Raw genomic sequence first — 25,207 nt, forward strand, 5'->3', positions numbered from 1 at the left:
TCAGTATCTAAAGGGAACCTATAAACAGGAGGGGAGTAAACTCTTGGAAAGTGTAGATAACAGCAGGCAAGGGGAAATGGTTTGAAGTTGAATGAGGGAAGATTTAGGTTGGATATCAAGGGGAAGCTCTTTAATACGAGTGGTGAGGTGCTGGAACGGGCTGCCCTGAGAGGGGCAATGCAATGCACTTACTCTCATTCTTGGACTGTGTGTTTCTTCAAGGTATGGCAATGTCCTCAATTTAACTGGTACGAAGTATTTGACCTGTTCTGAATGTTAGAGTTCCACACAAAGCCTGAGGTGGCGTTTCTGTATGTATTACTATAGCCTTTGCATTATCAGGTACTACACTTGGAGACGCATTTTATGACCCTTTTACAAAGCTGCGTATTGAAGGCCGTTGTATCCACCGACTCGAAAATAAAAGCTGTGCGTACTGAAAAAACCCTTCGTGCACTGCATTAAATCTTAGTGGATTTGTCATCGCATGGAAATAAACTGGACAGCAGGGACGGACAGCACGGACAGCCAGCAGGCCGAGCACGGCCCGTCCGCAGCTCCACCGCCGCCATATTGCAGCCGCCCGCACTCACTGCTGTGAGCAGCGCGCATGCGCGGGGCGGGCGGCACTACACCCCCCAGGGAGCCGCGGTCCTCCCGCAGCCATCCCGGCAGCTCCCGCGGCTCGGCCGCCGTCGCCCTTCCCTTCCCTTCCTGGCCCAGCCCGCGGGAGGTGCCGGGATCGGGCAGCCCCGCGCTGCCTATCGGCGCTACCGGCGCTACCGGCGCGCTGCCCGCGGTGTCCGCCATGCCCACAGCGCGCTGCCGGCGCGGGGCCGCGGCGCCACCGGCGATCCTTTTTGGCGCTCTCCCCGCCCGCTCCCCGTTACCTTCCGCTTCCGGCCGCGCCCTTCCTCTCCCACAGCGCCCCGCGCCGCGCCATGGACCACAATGGTGAGGAGGGCTGAGGCGGGGGCCGCCGGGACGCAGCGCCGGACGGGGAGCGGCTGTGCCGGGCTGGAGGGCGGCGCGGGGCGGAGGGCGGCTCGGCCCGGTGCTCGGGAGCGCGGCGGGGCGCGGGGCGGCCCTGGGAGCGAGGCCTGGTCTGTGCCCTGAGCGCCGAGCCCGCCGTCCCCTCCCCCAGCGAACGCGGCCGGCCGATCCGCGCTCCGTTGGGCTGCGGCGCTGCGCTGCTCCGCGCGCTGCTGGCGGATAAACCCGCGCCGCTTCCTGCTGCTGCTGCTGCTGCTCTTGTTTTTCCCTTATTAAAGCTCGCGCTGTAAATGCGTCAGGGTTCGGGTTTGTGCCCCGGTTATGGATTGTAAGGAAGCCTAAAACGCTCGAGCAAACAGAGGAGCTCCGAAAGATGACCGCCTAGGGGAGCACAGCGCTTCTGCTTACATCCGCTCCAAGCCAAAAGATTTGGGTACATCTGCTGTACTCGTTTAGGGGTGTAACCCGGCTGGGTGTGCATCCACAGACCTTCTGGAAGCAGGCAGGAGCAAGTAGGAGCGAGTTCTGCCCGCTGGGTTTGGTGTCAGGGCTGTGGGCATCCTCTGGGCAGGGTCAGAACTGAGCTGCTCCCGCTGGGCAGCGCAATGGAGCGAGCGGTGTGCTGAGTTCTGACTTTGTGTTTGCTGCACTTATCCGTGCTTGCAAATGGACCGAGGTCTGTAGGACTTGTGTGGCCTGTAGGGCAGTGTCCTGTTTGCTGTGAGGCAGAGCAGCCCGGGGAGTGATCAGAAGAAAACAGGTGCTGTCTGATGAATGGATCTGAAAATATGGGGACTCGTAATACTGAAGCAAAGTGACTGTGAAGGCACATCCTGATTTGAAACTTAATTGCAGTTCCTAGCAAGCCCCCCCATTTCCTTTGTTTTCTTGTTTTCCCTTCAAATGCTGTTGCAGAGGGAAGCTGCGAGCTTTGAGGCACAGAGTTTACACCAGGTGTTGTGCACGGTGCCCTAATGGGGCCCTGTCTCAATGTCCAGGTATTGCAGAGCTGTCACTGAGCTGTGTGTCAGTTTTGTTTCAGAACGGAATTTGCCTTCTGGGTTATTTGTGAGCTTACGTACCTGTCCATCTCCTTTCTATAGGGATGCAGACTTAAAGGCATCTGAACATTGGTCTAATAATGGGTTTTGTGGAAGTCTGAGCCTTTGTTGCAAAGGGCTGACTGAACGTGCTGCTTTGTCTATTCATGCTCCTATTAAAATGGAAGTGAGCTGGGTTGGTTTGTGAAGGATGTGATTTTATTTTTGTGGTAGGTTGAGGCAGACTTGCTGAAAGCTGGAGAAATTGGGATGTGCACGAGTCCTCGGCAGCACTTTGCTCTCAGTGGTTGTCTCTCAGTGCCTGTTTTGGGCATATCCTTGTTTCCTTTGGTGCCAGTCTTAAATCTGGCCAAAGCGCTCTGTAGAGAGGAATGGTGATCTTTAGCAAGGATGCTTCGTGCTCTAGTGTCATGGTTTTGTGACATCTAGGCACCAATATTTTTGTGATACTTTATGCTGAACTTGTAAGTGATACATCCAGGTGCAAAGGGTGGAACAGGCTGCCTAGGGAGGTTATGGATGCTCCATCCCTGGAGGTGCTCAAGTCCAGGTTGGATGGAGCCCTGGGCAGCCTGGTCTGGTATTAAATGTGGAGGTTGGTGGCCCTGCCTGTGGTTGGGGGGGTTGGAGTTTGATGATTCTCGAGGTCCCTTCCAACCCAAGCTGTTCTGTGATTCTAAGAGCAAAGATGGAAACTGAATTTCCTTTCAGTTTGTTTAAAAATGAATTTATAGAAGTCGTTAAAATGTTTTCTCAGCAGGAGTTCTGTGCTGTCGTGCTCATACCAAGAGCTGACTCCTCAGTACTGTTCATGCTGCTGTAGGAGCAGTTATGCAGTTAATGCCTATGGGAAAATGATGCTATGGAAATGCTATGGAAAAAGGACAGACTAGCTTTATTTATCTGTCTTTAAGAGAAGTTTATTTTCAGTTAGTTTTAAAAACGATGATCTTAGAAAAATCTCTTTTGTGACCTGGGTTGCAGAAGAAATAAACCTTTGAAAATCATGTTTCTTCGAACCATTCTGTTAATACTTAGCACCTTCAGAAACTCTTTTGTAACTAAGAAATGACAGAATTTCCTTTTCTTCCACAGACAATGATTTGCAAGGAACAAATAGTTCAGCGTCATTGGGTGGGCTTGATGTTCGCAGAAGAATCCCAATAAAGCTGATCTCAAAGCAGACCAATAAAACCAAACCTGCTCCTCGGGCTCCCAGAGCTATGAACAGGATGCCTGCAAAGACACAAGCTGGGGATGAAGGTAAATTGCTACAAGCAACTCACCCCGCAGTGAGGCAGTGCATTCTGCAGCGCTGCTGAAGGCTTTGGTCAGTGTTGGAATCCAAGGTTCTTTCCAGCTGCACAGCCTGTTTAAGTTTCCAGGTTCTGCTGCTCTGTAAGGAATAAATGATGCCAATTGCCCAAACAAATTGACACTGTTTTGATTGTAGCTTTCTGCAGAATGGCCCAGCAGACCGGGAGTGTTGCTGCCTGTCTTGATATTTTCAATATATGATGGTGCATGCACTTAATAGCAGCCGGTGTCAGTCAGGGAAGTGGTGTTGCCTTGTGTCTGTCTTTCCTCTTTCCACAGAAGAATTTGATTTTAATGAAGAGGAGCGATACGAATGCAAAGGAGGTGAAATGTTTGGAAATCAAAGGAGATTCCCCGGACCCATTTTTTGGGACTATAAGGTAAAGTCCTGGATGGCAAACGGTGGAACTTTGTGAATCATACCAAACTGAAGGTTATTTTAAGAAGTATCTACTAGGATAAAGGCGCTTGCATTACTTTTGATGTACCAAAAGTACAGTTTCATCTTTGCGGTGGTCTTGCTTCAGTCTGGTAATTCAGAAAGGGTGGGTAGGTGATGACTGCAATGAGAAGCTTTAGTAATGGTTCTCTTTCTCTGTTCTTCTAGATAAACTTGCTGGGAGAGAAGGATGATACGCCCGTCCATTTCTGTGATAAGTGCGGATTGCCCATCAAAATGTATGGGCGCATGGTGAGTGGGACTCTTGGGAAGAGGCAGCCACTGTGTCCCTGTAGGTAACAGTTGTTACTGTGTCTCCATGGGGCCTCCAGAGGGTGGTGATTTCAGCAAACCTCTGATTAAATGGCAGAACAGCGTTGAGATGGAAACAGGGCCTTCACTGCTGGACGGCGATGTTCTGCCCGACTTGCTGAGTTTGCTTTGCCCCTTGATTTAATAAAGTAAGCTTGAAAATGCTAAAATCAAGAGCTTTAAAACAAACACAATCCCTTCCCCCAAAATACCAACAAAAGTCTTACAAGTTTTTAGTGTGCTTTCAGCCTTGCACCACTTAGCTTTAATAATACTCTTTATGTCAGTGGACATTTTGTAATGAAGTAAGTAAGCACAATGTTCTTTTCAACAACTAGCATAACAAAATCCCTGAGATGAGCTTAGATTTCCGAGTGTGATATAACAAGCTTGGGGATCTGATTTGATGACTGTTGATGCTTTTAAGACATTCCCTGTTTGCAGGCAAGTGTAATTAGATTGTATGTGCAGCATCTGTAAAGGTTTGCTGATTGTGTTGCAGCAGAATTAAAATGTTTGCCAGCTCTTTAAAAGACAAAACAAGTTCCACAAACCAGCCAACCACACACACTCTAAACCAAACCACCAGAGAATCCCAAGCCCTTGCCTTTCCAAGAACTAAACTCAGCTTAGACTGGTTTTGAAAGTTTCTGTTTCAAAGATGCTGCAAACTGCTAGGAACATTCTTAAATAACTGCTTCATACGTAACTTCAGTACTTCTGTTAGTAATTGTGTACAGGGTGGAGGCATCGTGTGGTGCAAAATGATGCATGTTGTCTAACAGAGCCATTTTTTTTTCCTCTAGATACCTTGCAAGCATGTTTTCTGCTATGACTGTGCTATACTACATGAGAAGAAGGGAGACAAGATGTGTCCTGGGTAAGTTCCCTTTAGACTTTTTTAAGGGAAATGGAAGAGGGACACTTAATAACCTTAATTCAGATGCTGTATGAGCACGGTTCTGTGTACATGTGGTAGAAGTAGCAGAGTGCTCCTTCATGCACCACTGAATACAGCTTCACATCCCGCAGTTAACAAATGGTAAGAGATTGGCGTTTACCTCCTTGTTTACGAGTTTGTGTAGATAACCTGTAATTGCTACAGTTTGAAAGGAACAAAAGCTGTTTAGTTACCAAGTGTGACTCTTGATAAGTACCAACACATAAAAGGGATTTTTGATGAAGGGTGGTGCTATGTCTAAATTTCCAGCCTATGAAATTCTGATGTTGCTCTCTTGTTGTATTTGGAGCCTTGCAAGTTTGTTTGACTTGAAAATCAAACAGATGTTTTCTATTGCTGCAGTGGAGGTAAAATGTTGGTTCTAATTTTGATAATTATCAAAAAACAGTCAAAAACAACGGGGGGGTGGGGGGGGAAAGGGCCCTGCAGATCACATTCCATATGATGGCAATAAACCAATGTTCTCTTCTAATTTAGCTGTAATGAACCTGTCCAGCGCATCGAGCAGTGTGTGCGAGGGTCTCTCTTCATGTGTAGTATAGTCCAAGGGTGCAAGAGAACTTATCTGTCACAGAGAGACTTACAGGCTCACATCAACCACCGCCATATGAGAGCTGGAAAGCCTGTGACTCGTCCTCCTCTTGAACCCGTGCATCCTCCCATTGCCCCTCCGCCTGCAGAGATCCCGGAGCGTTTCATAATGCCACCTGAGAAGCATCACATGAGCCACATTCCGCCGAAGCAGCACATCATGATGCCGCCGCCTCCCTTACAGCACGTGCCACACGAGCATTACAACCAACCGCATGAGGACATCCGCCCTCCTCCTGCCGAGATGTCCATGGCTCCGCCGCCGCCTCGCCCGGTCAGTCAGGACACCTTCCGCATCTCGACGAGGAAACACAGCAACTTAATAACCGTCCCTATCCAGGATGATTCCAATTCAGGTGCTCGAGAACCACCGCCACCTGCCCCAGCACCTGCTCATCATCATCCCGAGTATCAGGGCCAGCCAGTGGTAACACACCCGCACCATATTATGCCTCCGCAGCAACATTATGCGCCACCTCCCCCTCCGCCTCCTCCAATAAGCCATCCTCTGCAGCATCCTCCCCAGGCGGCAGGCACTCCTCACATGGTGTATAGCCAGGCTCCTCCGCCACCAATGACCTCTGCTCCTCCTCCGATAACCCCGCCGCCTGGACATATCATTGCCCAGATGCCGCCGTATATGAATCATCCTCCTCCGGGACCTCCCCCTCCTCAGCACGGAGGCCCTCCTGTAAATGTCAGTGCCCCCCCTCCCCATCACTATAACCCTAACTCTTTGCCACAGTTCAGTGAAGATCAAGGAACTCTTAGTCCCCCTTTCACACAGCCGGGGGGCATGAGTCCAGGGATTTGGCCAGCTCCCAGAGGGCCGCCTCCCCCTCCAAGGATGCAGGGGCCTCCTGCTCAGGCCCCTCTTGCTGGACCTCACCACCCCGATCAAGCCAGATACAGACCCTATTACCAGTGATCTGAGCAATTGTATGAGTAGAGAGTGCTATGAAGAGGATAAAACTATATACAGCAGCCTTTTAATTAATTATATGGGGGTTGTTTTGTTTTGTTTTTTTAATACTGTCGTTTTGACTGTAAGACGTTTTGGGGTTTGAATCTTTAATGATTTTTAAGCCTTGGCTGTAGGACTCTGACTTCAAATATTCTGTAGTGCTAAAATAAATGGCTTAGTAGACCACAGTTGCATTTTAACTGAACTTCTGTCTATAGTGTGGCTAATTGTCCTAAGGTGAACACTTGTAATATCACTTTCTGGAGAAAATGAACATGTGTTGTACCATTCTGAATATTGTTTTTGTTTAAATCCGATGTTTAGTTTTCACTTGTGATACATTTTTGTTAACCTGTGTACAATAATTAAATTGAACTATGGTTGTAAAAGTGGTGGGTTTTTATGTGGAGTTAACACAGACACGGTTCCTGCACGCTGTTTCGGCTCTTAACATTTCCCACATGGGAAGTACAATGAAGTAGTTAGGAAGCTTTAGTATTTCTTACTAATATGTGCTGTTGCTTCAAATGAATTCAGGCTATGGTGAGTTTATGGCAGTAGGAAGCAGGCACGTGAATGCTGCATTTCAGGTGGTAAGGATTTTTTCTTAGTTGTTTTTAACATTCATTCTATATCAAAACCAAGATGAGATCAGAAATGTAGCTATATTGTAATGTGGACATAGAGTGGATCTGCTTGTTTCTGGTGTTTGGTTTTTGTTTTCAGCTAGATTTGTTGCAGAAGATTTTGTTCACAAACACTCCTCACTGGTGTTCAATTCAAACCATTTAGTTTCGCTGTGGTTCTGTTGGTATGAAAGGAGCGGAGAATGGACTCGCCAGGTCTGTGAGGGAAGCAGGTTAGTTCTGGTGAAGTGTTAACCTCAGTCACTTCATGCTGTATGTGTAGTAGGAGCACTTCCCGTTTGGATGCAGGAAATAAAGGGCCTGAAATCCCTTATGTAGATATAAAAAATAACAACAAAAGTGTCATGTCCTTTTATCTGTTTCCATTTTGCGATACTGGTTGAATTGGACAGTCAGTAGGTGGTTTGGTTTAAAGATGGTGACGTATGCAGGCTCTGAGGGCTGTTTTGGCCCCATATTTGTTTTTATAAGCACGCTGGGATATAATAACTCTGAGATGTAAATGTTCTCTGTCACTGCAGTTGGAATCTGAGCCCAACCGATAGAATGTACAGACTTTAGAAGTGCTTATCTCTGCATTTCCAATCAATGTTGTGCTGAACCTTTGGGTTGGTTCTGCTTTTTTGGGGGGGTTTTGGATTGGTTTTGTCTTTGCTTTTCTCCCAAATGCCACATTGTTAGCAGTGGTGCTTCTAGATGAGGAAATCCAGTGTTGTGGTTTTGTTTGGTCTTTTAAGCATAGTCATCTTCAAAACCTGCATCTTGCGATTCGTTTGGTCAAGTTTTCTTTATCAAAGGACTCTGGCAATACAGCATCCATAATTTTGTGTGTAAAGTGTGTATTTTTAATTACTTGAGCGACTGGTCTTTAGTTTTGCTCTGTTTTTGACTTCTGTAGGTTTCTTTGTGATCACAGGCAAAGTCTTTTGGACGACCCTTCAAAGAAATACAACAGCATGGCACAGCTTTAGGGACGTGCAAGTAAATTCTGGGGCGTGCAGATGGCAGTAAGTGTCATTGAACACAAAGTTAACAAAAAAATCATAAAACCATGACACGGGCTTTTAACCTTGAGAACTAAATCGTTTTAAATAAAACAAGCAAAGAAGAGGCTGGCTGCGGTAGTGTCCTGCGGGATGCAGCTGGCTGAAGATTGCATGCTTCAGCAGGTCTATAGGGGGAAATGGCTGCCAGCTTTATTTTGTTTCAGTAACTCGTAAAAAGCAGGAGGAATGTTTCAGCACTCTTGAAATGAACGGCGTTGTGTGTTTTTGCTAGATACTACGCTGTCTTATTGTGAAACAGATGGAGGTTTCCTACCTGGGTCCGAGCTCTTCTATGAAAATGCTGAGGTAGTTCAGTTGGCGAAGGAGAACAGCTGGCCTTCATCAGAAAGCGCAAGAGGTAAGTGTGTATCACTGCAGAAATTGTGTGAGAATTTGGGGCTTTGTTTATATTTGAGGCAAAGGCGACCCCAAAATAGGACTGAATTGTTACCCCCAGAAATCAGTGGGACACCCGGAGTTGTTTGGTGCATTGAAAGTCTTTGAGAACTTACTGAACAGTCATCTCCTGCAGGAGGATTTGGCCTTGAGTCAAACTTTGGTGTGCTGCTCGCATTGGAAAGCCTACATCTGTCTTGTATTTACGTCTTGAAGCCTTAAGGTTCCCTATAAGAGCTACAGGGACTGCTGATACTTTCACATGTACAAAGATTTCGGCACGGGTTGAAATGTTATGTTAACAATCTTTCTGTGTGGTTTTTGGGGCAATTCTTTTTCAGAATACCCATTGGTTTCCACTTGAGGTTCAGGAGTTGCATATGTGGTGTTCTGTCGTATGACTAAAGGCCTTAGAAGTGCTGAGACGTACCTTGAAGTCCTCTGGTTTCCGAGTGGTGCTTTCCTTAAGGAAAACATGGCAAACATTGTGATTGTGTTGGTTTTGTATGGAATATTTCTGTCAGTGGCAGCAGTCTCACTTCTGCAGTGTTACCAAGCAGATCTTTGGTTCTGCGGCACCTCTGATGGCGCTTAAAACGTGTTAGCTATTGTAGGGCAGTTTGATAATGCCTGTGTGGGGAATGAAGAGTTTGTTGGTTGTGTTCACCGCAGAATAACGTAAAGAACACCAGAGACGGCCTGAAGCCATCAGTGGTTCAGATGCTTCCTTAGAATTTCTCTTCAGTTGTCTCTAATTTTACTTAAAGGGTTGTTTGCACCCATGCGCAATTTATAAACGCTCTTAATTATGTGGCCACATGCTTTGGTTTTTGGTTTGGCTTTGTTTTTTGAGAGTGCTGTTAACATAAAGGTTGGTGCAAACGTGTGTCATGTAGTATTTTCCCTTTTAAGAAATGAAAATGAAACGCAGTATCTGTTCTAGATACAATCCAAGAGAGTTAGACATCCGTTCTGTAGGGGGTTTTCTCCTTTTCACTTACTGCTCTTTAAGGAGCGTTGAACTCCGTTTGTTAAAAAATGAGGTGGAAGGAGCTGGTGTTTATTTCATATCAGAGTTTGCCCACACCGCAATTGAGAGAGCCTGTCTGGCTTTTGTGCAGGGCCAGATGCTTCCAGGTGCCAGCCTTAGCAATTGCCTTCTCTCAGGATCGCATCTGAACACACCTCTCTCCTTACAGTGCTCTGCTAAACTCATGTCAGGTGCTGCACTGCTTCACTCTGGATGCACTGTGGCATTGCTGACAAAAAATATGCATATTTGCATAGGAAAGTCATACCGTACCTTAGAAACTGGGGGCTACAGTGGAATTGCAACTTAATATTGAATGTATAGAAAGTGAGTCTGAGCTTTCTGTCTGATTCTCCAAGTTCCGGTGCTGTATGCAGGGAATGCAAAGCTACGTTTGGTTTTGTCTTGACTGCGTTTCTAAAGGAATTGCTGGTGTCACACAAGTTGCGCTTTCACTGTGTTCTACTCAGCAGTGCTACAGACAGTTCTTAGCCACTGCTAAGTCATCTTTACTTGGTAACAGTGCTTCCCCTGAGCACGCTGCTCAGGTGCGTTACTGTCTCATTCAGCCAGAAGACAAGCCCTGTTCTGGTGCAGTCTATGTCTCTTTGAAGGCTGTGTTGGAAAGGCAATTGAGTGACATTCTGACCTCAGTCTTCACAGTCCCCTCTTTTGGTATTCAGAGCCTCCCCACTTTTGTATTATCTTCCTGTTGTATTTGGAGCTACCTCGCTTTAATGTTACCTCCTAGGCTGGTTTCACTGCAGGTTTCTTCAGATGAGTCTGGATTTTTGTCTCTTCAAACCACTGTAGACTTTGTGTTTACAGCAGGAGATCGGGCTGATGATGAGCTGCCTTCCTGGGGTACTGACAAATGCAGCCAGCAATGGAGAGTTGCCATACGTGAACATAAGTTCGTAGCATCCCAAAGCAAATAGACGAGTTGTGTTTGGATCTGAATATGCTGTACATCTTTACTGAGCTATCTTCATGTTTTGCAGCAGACGCAGCAGTCACTGTGTTCATACACTATGTCTGTGGTCGTGTGCTGAAAATAAGTTTAATGACTCAGTCAAGCAGGTGTTGTGTAAACCATCGAGAAGGCTATATACAAATTATATACAGGCTGAAGATATGTCACTCCCAACTACTAGACTATAAATTAAAGGACTTCAGATAGTCGCGTGTTCTTTTGTAACTGTACAGGTTGTCTACAAACTGTCAGAATAATGTGGATATATGTACAAGTATATGCAAATAGGGCCAATGCTACTTGCTGCTTTAACTGTGAGTAGGTTGTCAGCAAGGTATGAAATAGAAAATCCAGGTGATTTCAGCCTTTGTGTATGTACATAAATACATCTCTATATATACAGAGACACTAACAAAACCATTCCAAAATTTGGAACATAATCGTCTGTAGTAAATCCTTAAGGTAGATGAAAACATCTATCGCTCTTCATGCACATCACCGTGTGTGCCTTCATGTTCTGGAAGTGGTGGTGTGTTGCTGGAGGATATTATATTTAGCAAATTAAAGCTAAAATTTCGTTTCCACAGGAATCTGTAGGGGGGGAAAGAAAGGAAATCAGTGTCACCCTAGGTAAGGGATATTCAGGGTAGGGACTCACTGGTGAGTGGCATGTAAGCTGACTGCTCCAAAGCGTTTGCATGAAGGCTGCTGTCTGACACCTTTCACACCTCCTGCCCACACACCTCCAGTCTCCCTTCTTGTGCCATTTGTAGGAATGGGACTAATGATGGATCTCTGCCATATGGGCAGTGCACCAGAGGCTCCATGGAGACCCGTGAAGGAAGCCTTCTCTCTGCAGACCACTCCTGCCAGCAGAGCCCTGCACTTCTTACTCCCGTAGTTGTTTGCCTCAAGTCAACTGGCACCAATAAATCATCTGGGTGCTTTCTGCCCTGGGCTGACACAGGGGCTCAGCGATGAAGATGTGTTTGGGATCTGCAAGCAGCTTTTGGTGACCACATGACCTACCCACCCGAGGCTGGAGTGGCGCTGGAGTGGCACTGGGGGAGGCAGGAGGCTTACCGTGCTCTCCCGACTGCGCAGTCCATTGCTGGTAGTGATGATACAGTTGTTGCTTCCCTTCTGCAATGGGCATATGAGTTTGGAGTTAGGAAACAGATGCCCTTGGAGCCCCCTCCAGGAAAACCCACAGCCAGCCTGTCTCCATTGGGAGTAATTCACTCCTTTTTTTGGCCTCTCCCAGTTTATCAGAGGCAGCTGAATTTTAATCCTTTTAACTTTCTGAATATACACACAGCATAGCACGTATGGCTGGATACACAGAGTGCTGTTGGGTGCCTGTGGACGCTCACTGGAGCGTCAAAGATTAGTTATATTGAGAAGTAACTGGAACATCTTTGTTATTTAATTCAATATAAAATTGTATATTACTGGTCTATATATTTAGCCTTGAGAAAAGAAGGCTGAGAGGGGACTTGATCCAGGTTTATAAATACCTGAAGTGTGGGAACCATAGTGGCAAGACTGGTCTGTTTTCAGTAGTGCGTGGGGACAGGACTAGGGGAAATGGGCTGAAACTTCAGCACAGGAAGTTCCGCACAAATGTGCGCAAGAACTTCTTTACAGTGAGGGTGACGGAGCACTGGAACAGGCTGCCCAGGGAGGTGGTGGAGTCTCCTTCTCTGGAGATATTCAAGACCTGCCTGGACGCCTACCTGTGCAACATGGTGTAGGGAGCCTGCTTTGGCAGGGGGGTTGGACTTGATGATCTCTAGAGGTCCCTTCCAACCCCTACAATCCTGTGATTCTGTGGGTAATGTGAAAGCACTGAAGCAGAAAAAGATGAAAACTGTAGCATTACCTCAACAGGCTTTAATTTTGGGGAGCTGGCTATGTCCTTCTTCAGCAAAATGTGTAAAACTGCGTCATGGATGGTGAGGAAGAACATGGATGGCTTGATCTCCTCATCAAAAAAAGCACATCTCTCCAGCTTCTCCAGGAATCCCTCTGCAGGGGAACAAAATCCAAGGATAAGGTTTCCAGCAGAGGTCCTGGCAGTGCCAATAGAATAATGTATCCTTCATGTGTCCATGGAATAAACAGTGCTGTCTGGTAAGGAGCCCAGTTTTATTGACTACAGCAGATAAGTTTCTCTATGCCAACATGGAGAGTGGGATGCCAGCCCCATTGGCACTGCCTTGCTTGGGGCGATGCAGAAGGGAACTGGAGCGTGGTGGGAGATGAAGCTGTTGTTACCTAGGATGGGGAGGTAGAGCTGGGGGATCTCCCAGCCCCTCTCAGGGCAATGGGAAGACAGCAGGGCAAGGCAGGAAGAGTTATTGGGAATGGAGTGGCCATGGAAAGGCTGATGGAAACACAAGTACTCACCGTGTGCCCCTGCAATGTAAATGTCAATATCGATCCGGACAAACTCTTTCAAAGTCTGTTAAACCGGAAACAGACATCATTTAGAAACTGATAATTCTGCTGATAGCAGCCATTAAGATTAGCCAGAGCAATTTAAGATACTGATTGTATTTTTAATAATAGCAAGCAATTCTAATGTTGAACTTCGCTGCACCTGGAGGAAGAATAGACTCTCCAATGGCTGTAGACAGGGAGAAGTGTTCCCTTTGAAATGGGGCAGTATTAAATGCATTGCACCCAATGAAAAAGATGATCTTTCATGAACTGTATGAGAATTATATGAAACTGAGACTCCAAAAGCTTCTGAGGAAACTTTTCTAACTAGGAATTCAAGCAAAAGTACTTTTCCCATTGTACTTGGTGAACATTTAGCTCCCATGGATATAGATTTGTCCATGTAATGTGGATCTAAGTAGCTATCCTTAGCTATTGCTGTTGGGAAACGATGTCCTGATTGCTGTGCTGAAGGCTGCCCTGGAAAGTGAGAGCAGGAACAGAAATGAAACCATGGTATTCCTGCTCCCAACCCCACGTTTAGAGTCGTATTTCATACATGTATTTCTGTAAAGCTTCCCAGTGCTCTAATTCCAAGGAAATTAATTGCTAAATCATTTTCTATGGAAATTGTAGTTCTGAATTCACATAAACTCAAAGGTTGCCACTGCCTTTCCTGTCCATATAGAAATACCTCTATGCAGCACATCACAGTTGTATGTTTTTCTTTAGTGTGATCACCGTCTGTCTCGTCAGTTAGAACTACCTTTTGGAGGACTCTCATAGCAGAAAAATCAAGGAAGGACACTGCTGAGAAGTCCAGCACAATGCTGTGGATGTCGACCCGGGGCACAACAATACCAGGGGGCAGTTCAGCATCCCAGTTGATCTGAATGGGCAAGTCTGCCATGTCAGTGGGCTGGTCCAGTTCCTCCATCCTGTTGTTGTCTAATTCATCATCCGACTCCTGTGTATGGTGAGCCATGCATATCAAACCTTTCTGTGAAAGCAAAAGCAACTACCACAGTTAATGCTTTTGTCTGGGTTGGAAGTGCATTGTAAGGAAGAATGAGGGTGGTAACAATGCGAGGCTGACATAGAATCATACAATCATTAAGGTTGGAAAAGACCACTAATATCATCTAGCCCAATTGTCAACCCATCATCACCATACTAACCCATGTCCCTCAGTACCTGTGAGATGGAGCACCTGCATTTTACACTGGAAAAATTCTGCCCCTCCCTCATTTGGAGGAGCTTCCAAATGTTGACTTCTCAGTAACCAATCATTTAATCATCATCGGAATCCATTAATGATCATCTTTTCCAGAAGAATTTAATCTTCCCCGAAGTCAGTGTTCAGATACACTTTGATTCAGTAGTTTTGGAACAGGTCAACAAGAAGCATGCAAGATTTTTGTCTGTGGGAGCCATTTAATATCCTTTCTTTGAAATCATAGAATGGCTTGGGTTGGGAGGGACCTTAAAGCCCACCCAGCCCCAACCTCTGCCTTGGACAGAGACATCCCTTCCCAGATCAGGACTGAGGGCCCCAGCCAGCCAGCCCTGAGCACCTCCAGGAATGGGGTACCCACAGCTCCTCTGAGCATCACCATCTGAGTAAAGAATTTCTTCCTAATATCCAATCTAAATCCCTTTTAGTTTTAAGTCATGTACTCATGTGCTTTTCCCTCAAAGCGGTGACTGGCAATGGCATGTCCAGTCAGGACAGGAGTCTGTAAGCCTCCCTCTGCACCCCGAGCCAGGGAGCTGGCTGCTTAATTCCAGTTCTGTGCCCTTCCTACCCACCCTGCCCATTTCCAGTGCTGTTAGCCTACGTACAGGCGTCACTTGCAGCTCTCCTTTCTTCAACATCTTTCTGATCTTTCTCAGCGCTTTGTTGCGTTTCCTCAGGACTCTGAGTGGGTTGAATCCAACCTGCAGAAACAGCACTTTGAGTAGGTCTTCAGGTGGAGCCAAAAATTCCAGTACCTTCTCAAGTAATTGTGATGGTAAGGCTGGAAAGCACCCATAATCTCTTTGATAATTATGACATACGCAAAAAATAAATGAACAAATACCCTTAGTCAAATGAATGACGATGCCTTCAAGTCTCAGGCACAGAGCTTGTTTAGGAAAGGTACAGTTTTGTGTTCCTGAACTATCTTGAAACTTCACTATCTTTAAACTTTTCAGCAATGCCTTTTTGAGCTGATTTTCTCCAAAATCCTGCTGCCTTTTGTGCAGCTGCTCACCAGGGCTTCTCCAGCCTTTCTCTGCTACTACAGATGGTGCCAAGGGTGTCATTCAGCACCCATCAGGCTGCTCTCCTTCTCAGAGTTGGGCAGGTATGCATGGGACTATAGCCATAAAATGGCATCTGAGTAATTCATGAAAGATGTATCTTTGTAGTAGGGCTTAACTGCATAACTACTGATTATGCAGAAATTGTATTCAGCCTTAACGTATCACATGGTTCTTCTGTTCATAATGAGTGCCCCAGTCACTTACAGCAGAGATGAGTTTCTCTTTGAAGAATTCAATATTAGCAAAGAAGATAGGAGATGAGCATTTGAAGATCTTCACTCCCTCTGGCTCATAGATCTGTCATATGAAGGAAAAGTATTGGTCATGGCATCTGTTACAGATACAGGAATGCAGCAGATGACCAAAGGGCTGGGAGTTTGCTTACATCGGTGTAATCCTTCCTGTTTCTGTAGATGTTGCTCCTCCCAACGTTTGCCAAAGTGGTGCAGCTTGGGCTGCAAATAAACACACACAGCTATTTGTGCCCTGTGCTGAAACCTGGTGGAAGGGACAGCCAGGGTTGTCCTTGGTTTGCTGCATGGTTGTGGTAGGGTTAATTTAAGACAGGAGGCCCTGCAATGTTGTGCCATCACATCCAAGCAGTACTCACATCTGGGAGCGGATCACTACAGTCAGCAGTTCGAACGCCACAGCTGTTGCCAGCCCGATGTCCAGGCCCAGGAAGACAGCCGCCAAGAAGGTCACCACCCAGATCATCTGTAAAGAGTGGGTGGACATCAGTAGTTACATGAGGGAGTGGGACTCCAACCACGAGCCCAGCATGGGAGCAGCTTCCTCTGAGCTGAAAACGTGAGCAAGGGGTGCAGGATTAAAAAGGAGCATACTATTGTACTTCCCATGTAGAGAAATAGGGCACGTATGAAAATAAAGAGGACCGTTAAGTATATTCACACAATGGGTGACTTTTCCACAGAGCTTTGTTCCTGAATGCTTGAGGGACTCAACTTACACAGTCGTATTTGTCCTTCCTCCACAGAACGCCTACTTCTCTGAACTGCATGAGCATTCCCTTCAAGTTGCCAAGAGCCAAGGATGCAAGGACTGACTGTTGAGAGGAGCAAAACATGTACTCAATTCTGAAGCAAACAAAGCATATGTTGAATGTTAAGGCTTAAGACATCATGCAATCAGAGCCAAAGTGCAGCTGCCAGTGATATGGTGTTGCTGTGGGTGGGTGTACCCCGTCTGTTGTTCTATAGCCTCCCCAGCTGTGGTGCAGCAAGTACCTGACTTGCAGCTGCAAACCCCACTCAATTCTGGCACCTAAAAGCTGGTGTTACAATGTTTGGTGTAGGACACCCACCTTCCCTTTGACCCCATGTAGTGGGGTCTTAATCTTGGAGAAAGAACCTAGTTTTGAAAAAATTCTCTTTGTCTTCTTCTAAAGTTCATGAACGCTCCAAGTGAGTCCTCCAGCAGGAGGAAGCACAGGGTAAAGCCAGTGAATACCTTTTGTAATGGTGCCAAGAGAAACCCAATGGCCAAGATGACAATCAAGACGATGATAGCAGAGATAATACCAGCAATCTGCATGAAAGAACAATTCCACCATGAATAAGTGCCTGAAGGCATTAGAGTCAGAAAAGAAGAAAGAGACCTTCCTTGTATGGAAGGATCTGTTGTCTTCTATACCTGCGTTTTGCCTCCTGTGCTCTCCTGCACACCTGATCTTGACAAAGCTGTACTGGAGGCAAATCCTTTGAACGATCCACCTAATATATTACCCAGTCCAAAGGCGATTAGTTCCTGGGGTAAAACCAAAAGAGGCTGTTCTTAAAAGCATTTCTGAAGACAAAAATGCATTCAAGACAATGCATTCCTAAAATGACTTATTTCCCATTAGCAAATATACAGTGCTGTGTCTTTGCCCTACCTGGTTGCCATCTATTGGGTAGTCATGCTTGATGGAATACACTTTAGCCACAGAGAACGCTACTGCAAATCCAACAATTGCAATGGAGATGCCATCACCAACACACTTTTGGATAATGCCTGCATCAGGTGCAACAGGAGCTTGGAATCTGAAAGACAAAGAACTCTGCTCTTGAAGGACATGTGTAAGGAGATAACCTGCCGAGCAGGTGAGCAGGGCAGCAGTCCCACTCACATGGCTTTAGTTGAGTGCTTTGGGGAGGTGTGATGTATAATTGCAAATCTGAACCTGTAACACTTGGGGGAATCCTTGATCAGGACAGGGACTCTCCATCTGCACTCATCTCAGCTTATATCTCAGTGGTTCCCATTTACTTGGCCAGGACCAGCCACAGCTTATCTTGTCTAAAGTGCACACGTGGTTCTGCATTCCAATTATGCATATATTTAAAAAATCTCTGTGTAATTCACTGAAGCACTTTAGGTAGCTAAACAAATGTGTACTAAGCCATGTTAGCCTCAGGCTGTCTTCTAAGTACTTTATCTTTGCTACGTCCTTCTCCTTGGCTCAGGGGCTTTTGAGAAATTCTCAGGTTTGTTTGTTTGGTTTGGTTTGGTTTCCAGTGAACTGAAATCTGGAGAACAGAGAGTTCTGAGCAGAAATAGCTGTTTCTCTGCAAACCCCATCCACTAATGCACAGGGGTTACAGGTGCTGAGTGCCCAGGTGAGTAAATGCCTGCTGTCCTACCTCTCTACTTCAGTATGTGCTTATTAAGACTTCATGCCAAACTTCTGGTATACCTGGATATAGTCTGTATAATGGATATACTATACATGTAGATAAATACTCCCTATGTACAGTTGTGGAATCACTAAAGATGGGAAAGACTATAAGATCACCTAGTTCAACTGTCGTAGAGGAGTGGACATGGGGGCCCTGTGAGGATAAGAAGATGAAGTAGGCAGTTTTGGTCAATAAACTGAACAGACTTAGCAGTGACAAACTTGAGAGAACATCTTGCTCCACAGGCAGACTGTAAGCAAACCACTTACCCTTCTTCTAGTTTTCCCACGACAGCTACTTTAAATTTTTCTTCAAATTTAGCAAAATGGGAAATCAGTGCCGCTAAGACAGTCTGAAAGGTTAAAAAATAAACATTTTCATTAGGAACATTCAAATAAGCAGATGGAGAAACCACAAAGAAACCTTTCCTCTCCCACATACATCCAACCACCATCCCCAGTGGCAGGACAGTGCCCCAGCTCTGCACATCCATGATGTGTTCAGATGACTGAACCACTTCATAGGATGGTTTCATGCTCATAAATCCCACAAAGAATACCTCAGAACATTCCTTTGGCAGGAAAGAATAGCAGTGGGCTGTGAGGCTGCTCCATTGAGGTTCCCACCCACTGCAGCTCAGGGCAGCCCAGAGCACAGTGCCAACCTCATAAAGCACTGCTCCCCACAGGGTGATGGAGCGGTCATGGAGTCAGAGGAGAGGTCATTACCACAATGAGCTCGATGGGAATAGGGGCAGGCAGCTTTGCTTTGTAGCGATCGTTTATCTCTTTCACCACGAACACGATGAGCAAGACAAGAAGGGAGGTGACCAAGTCAGCGATGTTGGTGTCGGTGATCTGGCTGAACACGCTCTCCAGAGTCTGCAACATCAGTGAGAAATGTGGTGCTTTTCAACTAACAGCACCCTGATCAAGCCGTAGCTATCCCTTTTCATTTCAGTGCAGTTGGACTAGATGGCCTTCAAAGGGTCCCTTCCAACTCTAATGATTCTATGATTCTTAAATGCTATCTAACTATCCCAGCAGGGTGTAACTTGGTATCTGAGAAATGTAAGGATCTGCAGTATATTAACAGCCATCTCATGTATTTCTCTTGGGTTCCTCCTCCTTGGCTGCTGGCATGCCCAGCACTATTATCCCAGCCTTGTGGCACTCAGGTACATACCACAGGTTTTTTCCGAACATTAGCAAATGCTGAAGAGTTTGCACTTACATAGATGATGCCGAATGGTTTATTAAATCCAGGGACAGGCAATTGAAGCATGAACTTGATCTGGGACACCAGGACGTGGATGGCTGCAGCAGTTGTGAAGCCACTGATTAATGAGTGCGATAAATAAATGACTATGAATCCAAACTGGAGGAGTCCCAGAAGCAACTGAAATGCAAATGAGAACACTTCAGTGGGATTCACTCGTACTTTTAAGCAACCTCTGCAATAAATGGACCCATATTTAACAGTAACATCTGTTACATCAGGGATTAAGGAAAACAGTGTCTTCAGGCACAACCACGAGGCTTAGGAACAGGGGACATATGACTGATAAAGGCAAGGGCTACAACAGTTAGAACCTATTCTTTTTATTTCAAAACTAAAATATACCTTCTTCGGTCTTAGGTTTTCTGTTGTCGTATTTTTACATGATACCAATGCTTCATGGACTATAAAAATTAGGAAGAGATTTTAGGAATTCTGTATTAGGAAGGTAGAAGGAACTATTTCTTTCTTTTTTTATTTTTTCTGAGAGGGCAAGTCCAAATCCTTCATTCTTAGGACATTATTTTAAGGCCAGTCACCATCCGGCTATTCATATCAGCGCATATACACATGCAGGTACACACACATATATTGGATATGTATGTATGGATATTGGGTGGTTCTGTGTGGAGCCAGGAGATGGACTTGGTGTTCCTTATGGGTCCCTTCCAACCTGGGATCTTCTATGATTCTATTTAATTACCAACCTGAAAAATCCCGGATAGAAAGGTGACAGATGCAGCTACCATCACCCTCTGTTCATCTATAGCTGACGTGTTGTTGGCAGTCCCATTTCCAGCAGTGCCATCAGGGACCAGCCTGGTGACAACGCCTCCCACCATCAGGCTCAGGACGGGGAAGGGACCTGCACACAGGGCATCATCAGACCCATAGGGGAAGACTGCACTTGGTCATCGGTGATGGTGGTGGTCACTGTGCATGCACTTACCCACTGAGATATGTCTGGATGTACCGAAGATAAAATAAACCAGGATTGGGAAAAATGCTGCATAGAGTCCATAACCAGGAGGGACATTCACCAGCAAAGCAAATGCAAGACCTATAGGGGCAGAGACAGCAGGGCAGCAAGGTGTGTGAGGGGATGGACCAGCAGCCTCCCTCCTGGGCCATGGGCTGCGTCAAAGCGGAGCTACTGGAGCTACCTTGCAGCACTGACACCAGCCCCGTGTTGATGCCAGAGACGATGTCGCTCAGGATCCACTCCCTGAAGCGGTACGCGGGCAGCCACGAGACGACAGGAAACATACGCAGGGCAACTTTTTTGACCCTTTGTGGGGAACAACTGTAAAGACAGAAGGGGATACAGCTCTGTCAGTGGAACGTCTCCATTGGGTCTCAGCACGTCAGGACACATTCCTTGTATTCATAGAATCATGGCGTAGGTTGGAAGGGACCTTAAAGATCATGGAGCTCCAAACCTCTCTTATGGGCAGGGTAAAAGAGGGGGAATGAGAAGGCAGGATTGAAGGCAGCTACCAGAGACCAGACACAGCCCTGAGCAACCTGAGATATCAGCTGGGCTCCCAGTGGGATGTGATGACCTGCAGGGTTCCTCTGGCCCCACTGGGGTGAGGCTGTGCTCCAGGTGTCTATGAGAAAACAAGCTGCCTGGGATACAACTGCAGGAAGACATAAGGGCAACAGCAGCTGAAATTCTTTTGGAAAAACAAAACAAAACAAAACAAAACAAAACTGAAATTCTCTAGAAAAATGAGTTTTCATTGGCCTTGTGGCATCTGAGACAAATGCTGTCAGATCAAAGTTCACGCTACCTGATACCTGCATTCCAGGCTGTTTCTTAGATCTTACCGAAAATATAGTTTCAAGTGATCCCAGAAGTTTTTATGGTATCTGTGCAATTTCTCATACTCTTCATCAAATGAATTCTCTGAGTACACTCGTCTGGCGACAACATAGTGGTTGCCTACAGGTTCAACCATTTCTCCTCAAAGGATGAAGAAGGTGACTGCTGCGTGTTTCTCTTTGTTGAAGGTCAATTAAAAACCTGAAAGGAAATCACAAGATTAGCTCTGTGTGTACTAGGAGGTGAGTAGGCATGGCATGGATGGCTGAACCCCTAACTGAGCGTTCCCAGCTTTGAAGATCAAAAAACAGATGCCTGAGAGACATCCGCTTAACTTTGCCAAGTTCGCCTCTAGTCCCTCTCCTCCCACTGCTGAGCAGTGTTCCACTGGAGCATGAAGTATTTCTTTCTGAAGATGCAGCCAACAAGCAGGCTGGATGGATTTTGAGACTATTTATCTGTGAGTCAGATGTCTGTCACCGATGACTCTCACTCAAGGGGACTGATTTCTTAAGGAACAAACAAGCAGATGCCCAAGGGTTTCACTTTGAGGTGTGGGGAGAAGCACTGAGCCCAACCAGGAAGGCTGCGAGCTGGAAGCCTTCACAAAGCCAAGAGGAAAAGGCAGAGCCCGGGCATGGCTCAGCCATCTTCTCCTGCATTCCGAGGCAAGGCTTGGACGGTGAGGAACTCAGTAGTAAAAAGCACGGTATCGTTGCACTTGCAGTTCTCTGTAAGTTTTATTTCCATAGGTAGTCTGGACTGCTTCTCCACTGTTGACACTGGGAACCCTGCTCTGGGTGTCCCCGCATGGGCCAGAGGGCCCTGCCAGCCTCAGCTGCCCTGTGCTTCTGCTTCACGCTCACAAACAGCTGTTACAGCGTCAGACCTAACTATTGCCTTCTGCTTTGTTCCAGCCCACTTTGGTGTGTTTGTGCACCAGGAATGACTCCGACTCCTACGCTGCACATGCAGAGATGGGAGGTCAGTTGTAGTTGGTACCACCAGGTATTTTTCAGCAATTAGTGGGCTCTGTCACTGTCTACAGTGCTCAGTTATGTTTCCCTCAGTGCCTCATGTTCTTCCCATACTAAACTCACCTAAAAACATTTATCTTCACCGTAATCACCATGAAATATTTAATGCAGTAGCAGTCCTAGGCAGGAACAACAGGACTTGTTCTTGTTCATCTCATGACACCGACAACAGAGCATTCCTCTGTTTTATCTCCCCTAGCACGAAAGCTCCATCTTGCCTTGCTGCTTGCTGGTAGCCGCAAATGGGGCACCCTTTCCTCACCCAGGTGGGGAGACTAAACTGCACTGACGCAGCCTACATGTACATCTAACTTCTACTTCTGTGGACACAATGCTTGGACGTGTGACAGGACTCACTCCAAGTAGCACAAGATGGCGTGTGTTGCTATGAACGGATGGAAAACTTTATCTGTGACAATTTTTGCATTAAAATGTGAATCTCACCCTGAAGCTCAATGCTTCGACTGGGCTCAGAGCCTGTTACTGTTCTACCGCAGGAAAATTCAGTTTTAATTTCCTCTTAGTTTATTCTGGGGAAATCTGTGGATATCAAGAAGCCCAAATAACGTCTCATACGTGTTGTCTTCTGTGGATATGCTATTTTTCCACATAAAGACTCCATATTTAGGCAATGAGTTTAACATGTTTACCATCTGATCCTGCCTTTTAAGACTGGCCAGAGAAATCCCATCCTGACCCTACAGCTGTGTACTATCATCCTTCCCTCTGCTTGGTGCCAAAACCAGAGGCAGATGACACTGAAATGAAAAACTTGCTTCATTTTGTTCTTTCTCTGGTAAGCCTCGATGTACGTAGGTTGTCAGGAAGAAGTTTAGTCAGTCAAAGACTGTAGAACTGCTCTGTTTCCCAGTCTGCATACCAGCCCTTCAGACCTCACATCGCAGAGAGGAACTTGCTGAACAGTTCATTACATTGGAGGGTATAAGATGTACTATTTGGACCCTTTGAAATGTTTATGAGCCAGAAAAATAAGAGTGGGGTTTACTCTTTCATTTCAATTTTTCTCCATCTCAGCAGCTGATTTAGCTTTCATGAATGCTTTGATTGTCACCCTGCCCTTTGCCCAGCCTCGATTCCTTCCTCACACTGGATTTTCTGCCCCAAATATCCTTTGTTTCATCAATGCTTGTCTTGTGGAAGGTGTAAGTATTTTTCATGTCTTTCTTTCTTTCCTGATAGAAACCCTAGTTCAATGACCCTCCTCCTGGCTACCTTTGGGTATTTAGCTCAGCCGTGTAAAAGGATTCCTGGGTCATTGCCTGGAGGGTCTCATCAGAAGGATTTAGACACGGGTCTGCTCTGGAGATTGTGCTGCCACATTGCATTCTCCATGCTGAATTTAGCCCAGCAAGCCCGAGAGTACCCCAAGTAGGCTGGGTGGTGCCTTTCACCTGTTAGTAGGCAGGGCAGGTGAGACCTTGGGCACCCACCTGCTGTGGCTCTGTGATCACTGCTGCTGGCTGCCCTCCAGCTTTTCTCATCTTGTTCCCTTTTTCCTTGGGCTGCCAAGGCTATCAGCATACCATACCAGTCTGTATTGCTTTCCTCTTCCTCACTCTCACTTTCTTTACAGCTACATTCACAAAGGTAGGGTACCCTTTGTAAGGGCGTCTTTATGGCTGTTTGCACCATTATTTGAGATGTCTTTGGGAAATCCTGGATACTGCAGCAAGTAGCAGTGTAGTGAAGGATCCCATCCTCTGCAAATCCCCTAAAGGAGTGTCCCCCATTGCCTTTCTGGAGTGCTCTCATCATTAAGTTCATGGACATGTGTGGGAGATGCTAATCAGCGTAGTTCTTCTGTGATGACTTGTGTAGTGTGCCCATCCAGCCATGGAGAGAAGGGGCACACACCAAGCTCACGCTGCACAGCTATCAGACTAGCAACTTTCACTCCCCTCTGACCAAGACTAGATCCGAAAGCAAACCCAGAAGTAAGGTTCTAGTTCAGCTGTATTCCACACAGCCTCCCATCCTGTGCTCACTGCTGGCATTACCATTTCTCACACTAAGAAGTCCAGCTCCCCTGCTGAACTCCTGCATTTGTGAACCAATGGAAATGCACGTTTTGATGTCATATTGCTGAGACGTGCTTTCTCCCTTTTATTAATTTATCCTCAATGTTGGCTAAGTAGCACATAAAAATCTGGTAACTTCAGCAGAACAATTAAATATTAACATTTTTCCCCCATTTTTTAGTCTCTATATATACACTTATAACTTCTATTTCTCCACAATATAAACATTTGAAACATCCGAACAAATTCCACAAGGGAACCTCTCACATCTTACAAGAAATACACAATTTGGCTGGGAGTATTTTGTTTATAAGCATTACTTCACCTGTCCCATATCCTGATTGGGAAGCCAAAATCTTACCTGATGTGTTTTCTATGAACCTCTTCAGAAGAAACCACACAGTAATTGTACAGAAGAAGATATCCTTGAATTGTTCAGAGGCAGCGCAGGTATCTTGTGCTGCTCTTCATTTCAGAGCTTCCCTAAATACTGGCAGCACTTTAATAACTAACTTCGGTTAACTTTTACAAGAAAAGTAAGATTTCACTGTGGCCTTGACCATTGAGTCTACTCTCAGGAGGGATGATAAGAGTCATTTCTTAAAGTTCTCTGGGATATTGCTTAACTTTGTTTGGAGAACTGCTTCTGATTGGACTGCAGAGATTAATGTAGGAAAATAGAGATGAGTAAGAAGGACTCTGTTGCAATCCTCGGCTGTGCATCTGCCAGGGTTCTGTTGGGCACAGTGGGAGGTGCTGACCAGAGCCCAGAAGTCAGAGCCTCTTCATTTCTGGAAGAGCACAACCTGAGGTATGGAAATGGGGCTGCTGGCGTGGCAGCTCTGGGCAAGGTGTGCCCTGTGAGCTCTCG

General features: G+C 46.1%; 2 protein-coding genes across 3 annotated transcripts; one reads left to right on the forward strand and one right to left on the reverse strand.

Moving 5' to 3' along the window:
- Positions 1-818: 818 nt before the first annotated feature.
- CBLL1 (Cbl proto-oncogene like 1) lies at positions 819-8,116 on the forward strand. 2 transcript variants are annotated; one of them, XM_072339221.1, is made up of 6 exons: positions 819-954; positions 3,150-3,317; positions 3,651-3,751; positions 3,979-4,062; positions 4,929-5,002; positions 5,561-8,116. In XM_072339221.1, the coding sequence occupies exons 1-6, from the start codon at positions 942-944 to the stop codon at positions 6,600-6,602; spliced, it is 1,482 nt and encodes a 493-aa protein (XP_072195322.1). In that variant the 5' UTR covers positions 819-941; the 3' UTR covers positions 6,603-8,116. The 2 variants fall into 2 exon arrangements, with proteins under 2 accessions (XP_072195322.1, XP_072195329.1); XM_072339228.1 differs by having other exon boundaries at positions 3,654-3,751; positions 5,561-8,110.
- A 2,907-nt stretch (positions 8,117-11,023) lies between these two features.
- On the reverse strand, positions 11,024-24,823 carry SLC26A3 (solute carrier family 26 member 3). The gene is made up of 21 exons (XM_072338810.1): positions 24,698-24,823; positions 21,266-21,461; positions 20,599-20,738; positions 20,385-20,495; positions 20,143-20,300; positions 19,391-19,555; positions 18,886-19,038; positions 18,427-18,509; positions 17,374-17,521; positions 17,133-17,246; positions 16,950-17,027; positions 16,450-16,545; positions 16,090-16,196; positions 15,865-15,934; positions 15,684-15,776; positions 15,015-15,110; positions 13,939-14,172; positions 13,140-13,194; positions 12,613-12,758; positions 11,814-11,873; positions 11,024-11,321 (listed from the first exon to the last, which is right to left on the reverse strand). Exons 2-21 carry the CDS (start codon positions 21,394-21,396, stop codon positions 11,298-11,300), a joined length of 2,262 nt encoding a protein of 753 aa, XP_072194911.1. The 5' UTR covers positions 21,397-21,461; positions 24,698-24,823; the 3' UTR covers positions 11,024-11,297.
- Positions 24,824-25,207: the final 384 nt, after the last annotated feature.

This window comes from Excalfactoria chinensis, chromosome 1 (genome assembly GCF_039878825.1).
Source record: "Excalfactoria chinensis isolate bCotChi1 chromosome 1, bCotChi1.hap2, whole genome shotgun sequence".
NCBI classification, from domain to species: domain Eukaryota; kingdom Metazoa; phylum Chordata; class Aves; order Galliformes; family Phasianidae; genus Excalfactoria; species Excalfactoria chinensis.

Excerpts from the sequence above, each read along its gene's own strand:
- CBLL1 (XM_072339221.1), top strand. Across the intron at positions 3,752-3,978 it reads CCATTTTTTGGGACTATAAG|ATAAACTTGCTGGGAGAGAA; the intron begins GTAAAGTCCTGG and ends CTGTTCTTCTAG. Across the intron at positions 5,003-5,560 it reads GGAGACAAGATGTGTCCTGG|CTGTAATGAACCTGTCCAGC; the intron begins GTAAGTTCCCTT and ends CTTCTAATTTAG.
- SLC26A3 (XM_072338810.1), bottom strand. The coding sequence starts at position 21,396 with ATGGTTGAACCTGTAGGCAACCACTATGTTGTCGCCAGACGAGTGTAC. Across the intron at positions 19,039-19,390 it reads AACCATTCGGCATCATCTAT|ACTCTGGAGAGCGTGTTCAG; the intron begins GTAAGTGCAAAC and ends CTGATGTTGCAG. Across the intron at positions 16,546-16,949 it reads TCTTGGCACCATTACAAAAG|TCAGTCCTTGCATCCTTGGC; the intron begins GTATTCACTGGC and ends TCCTCTCAACAG.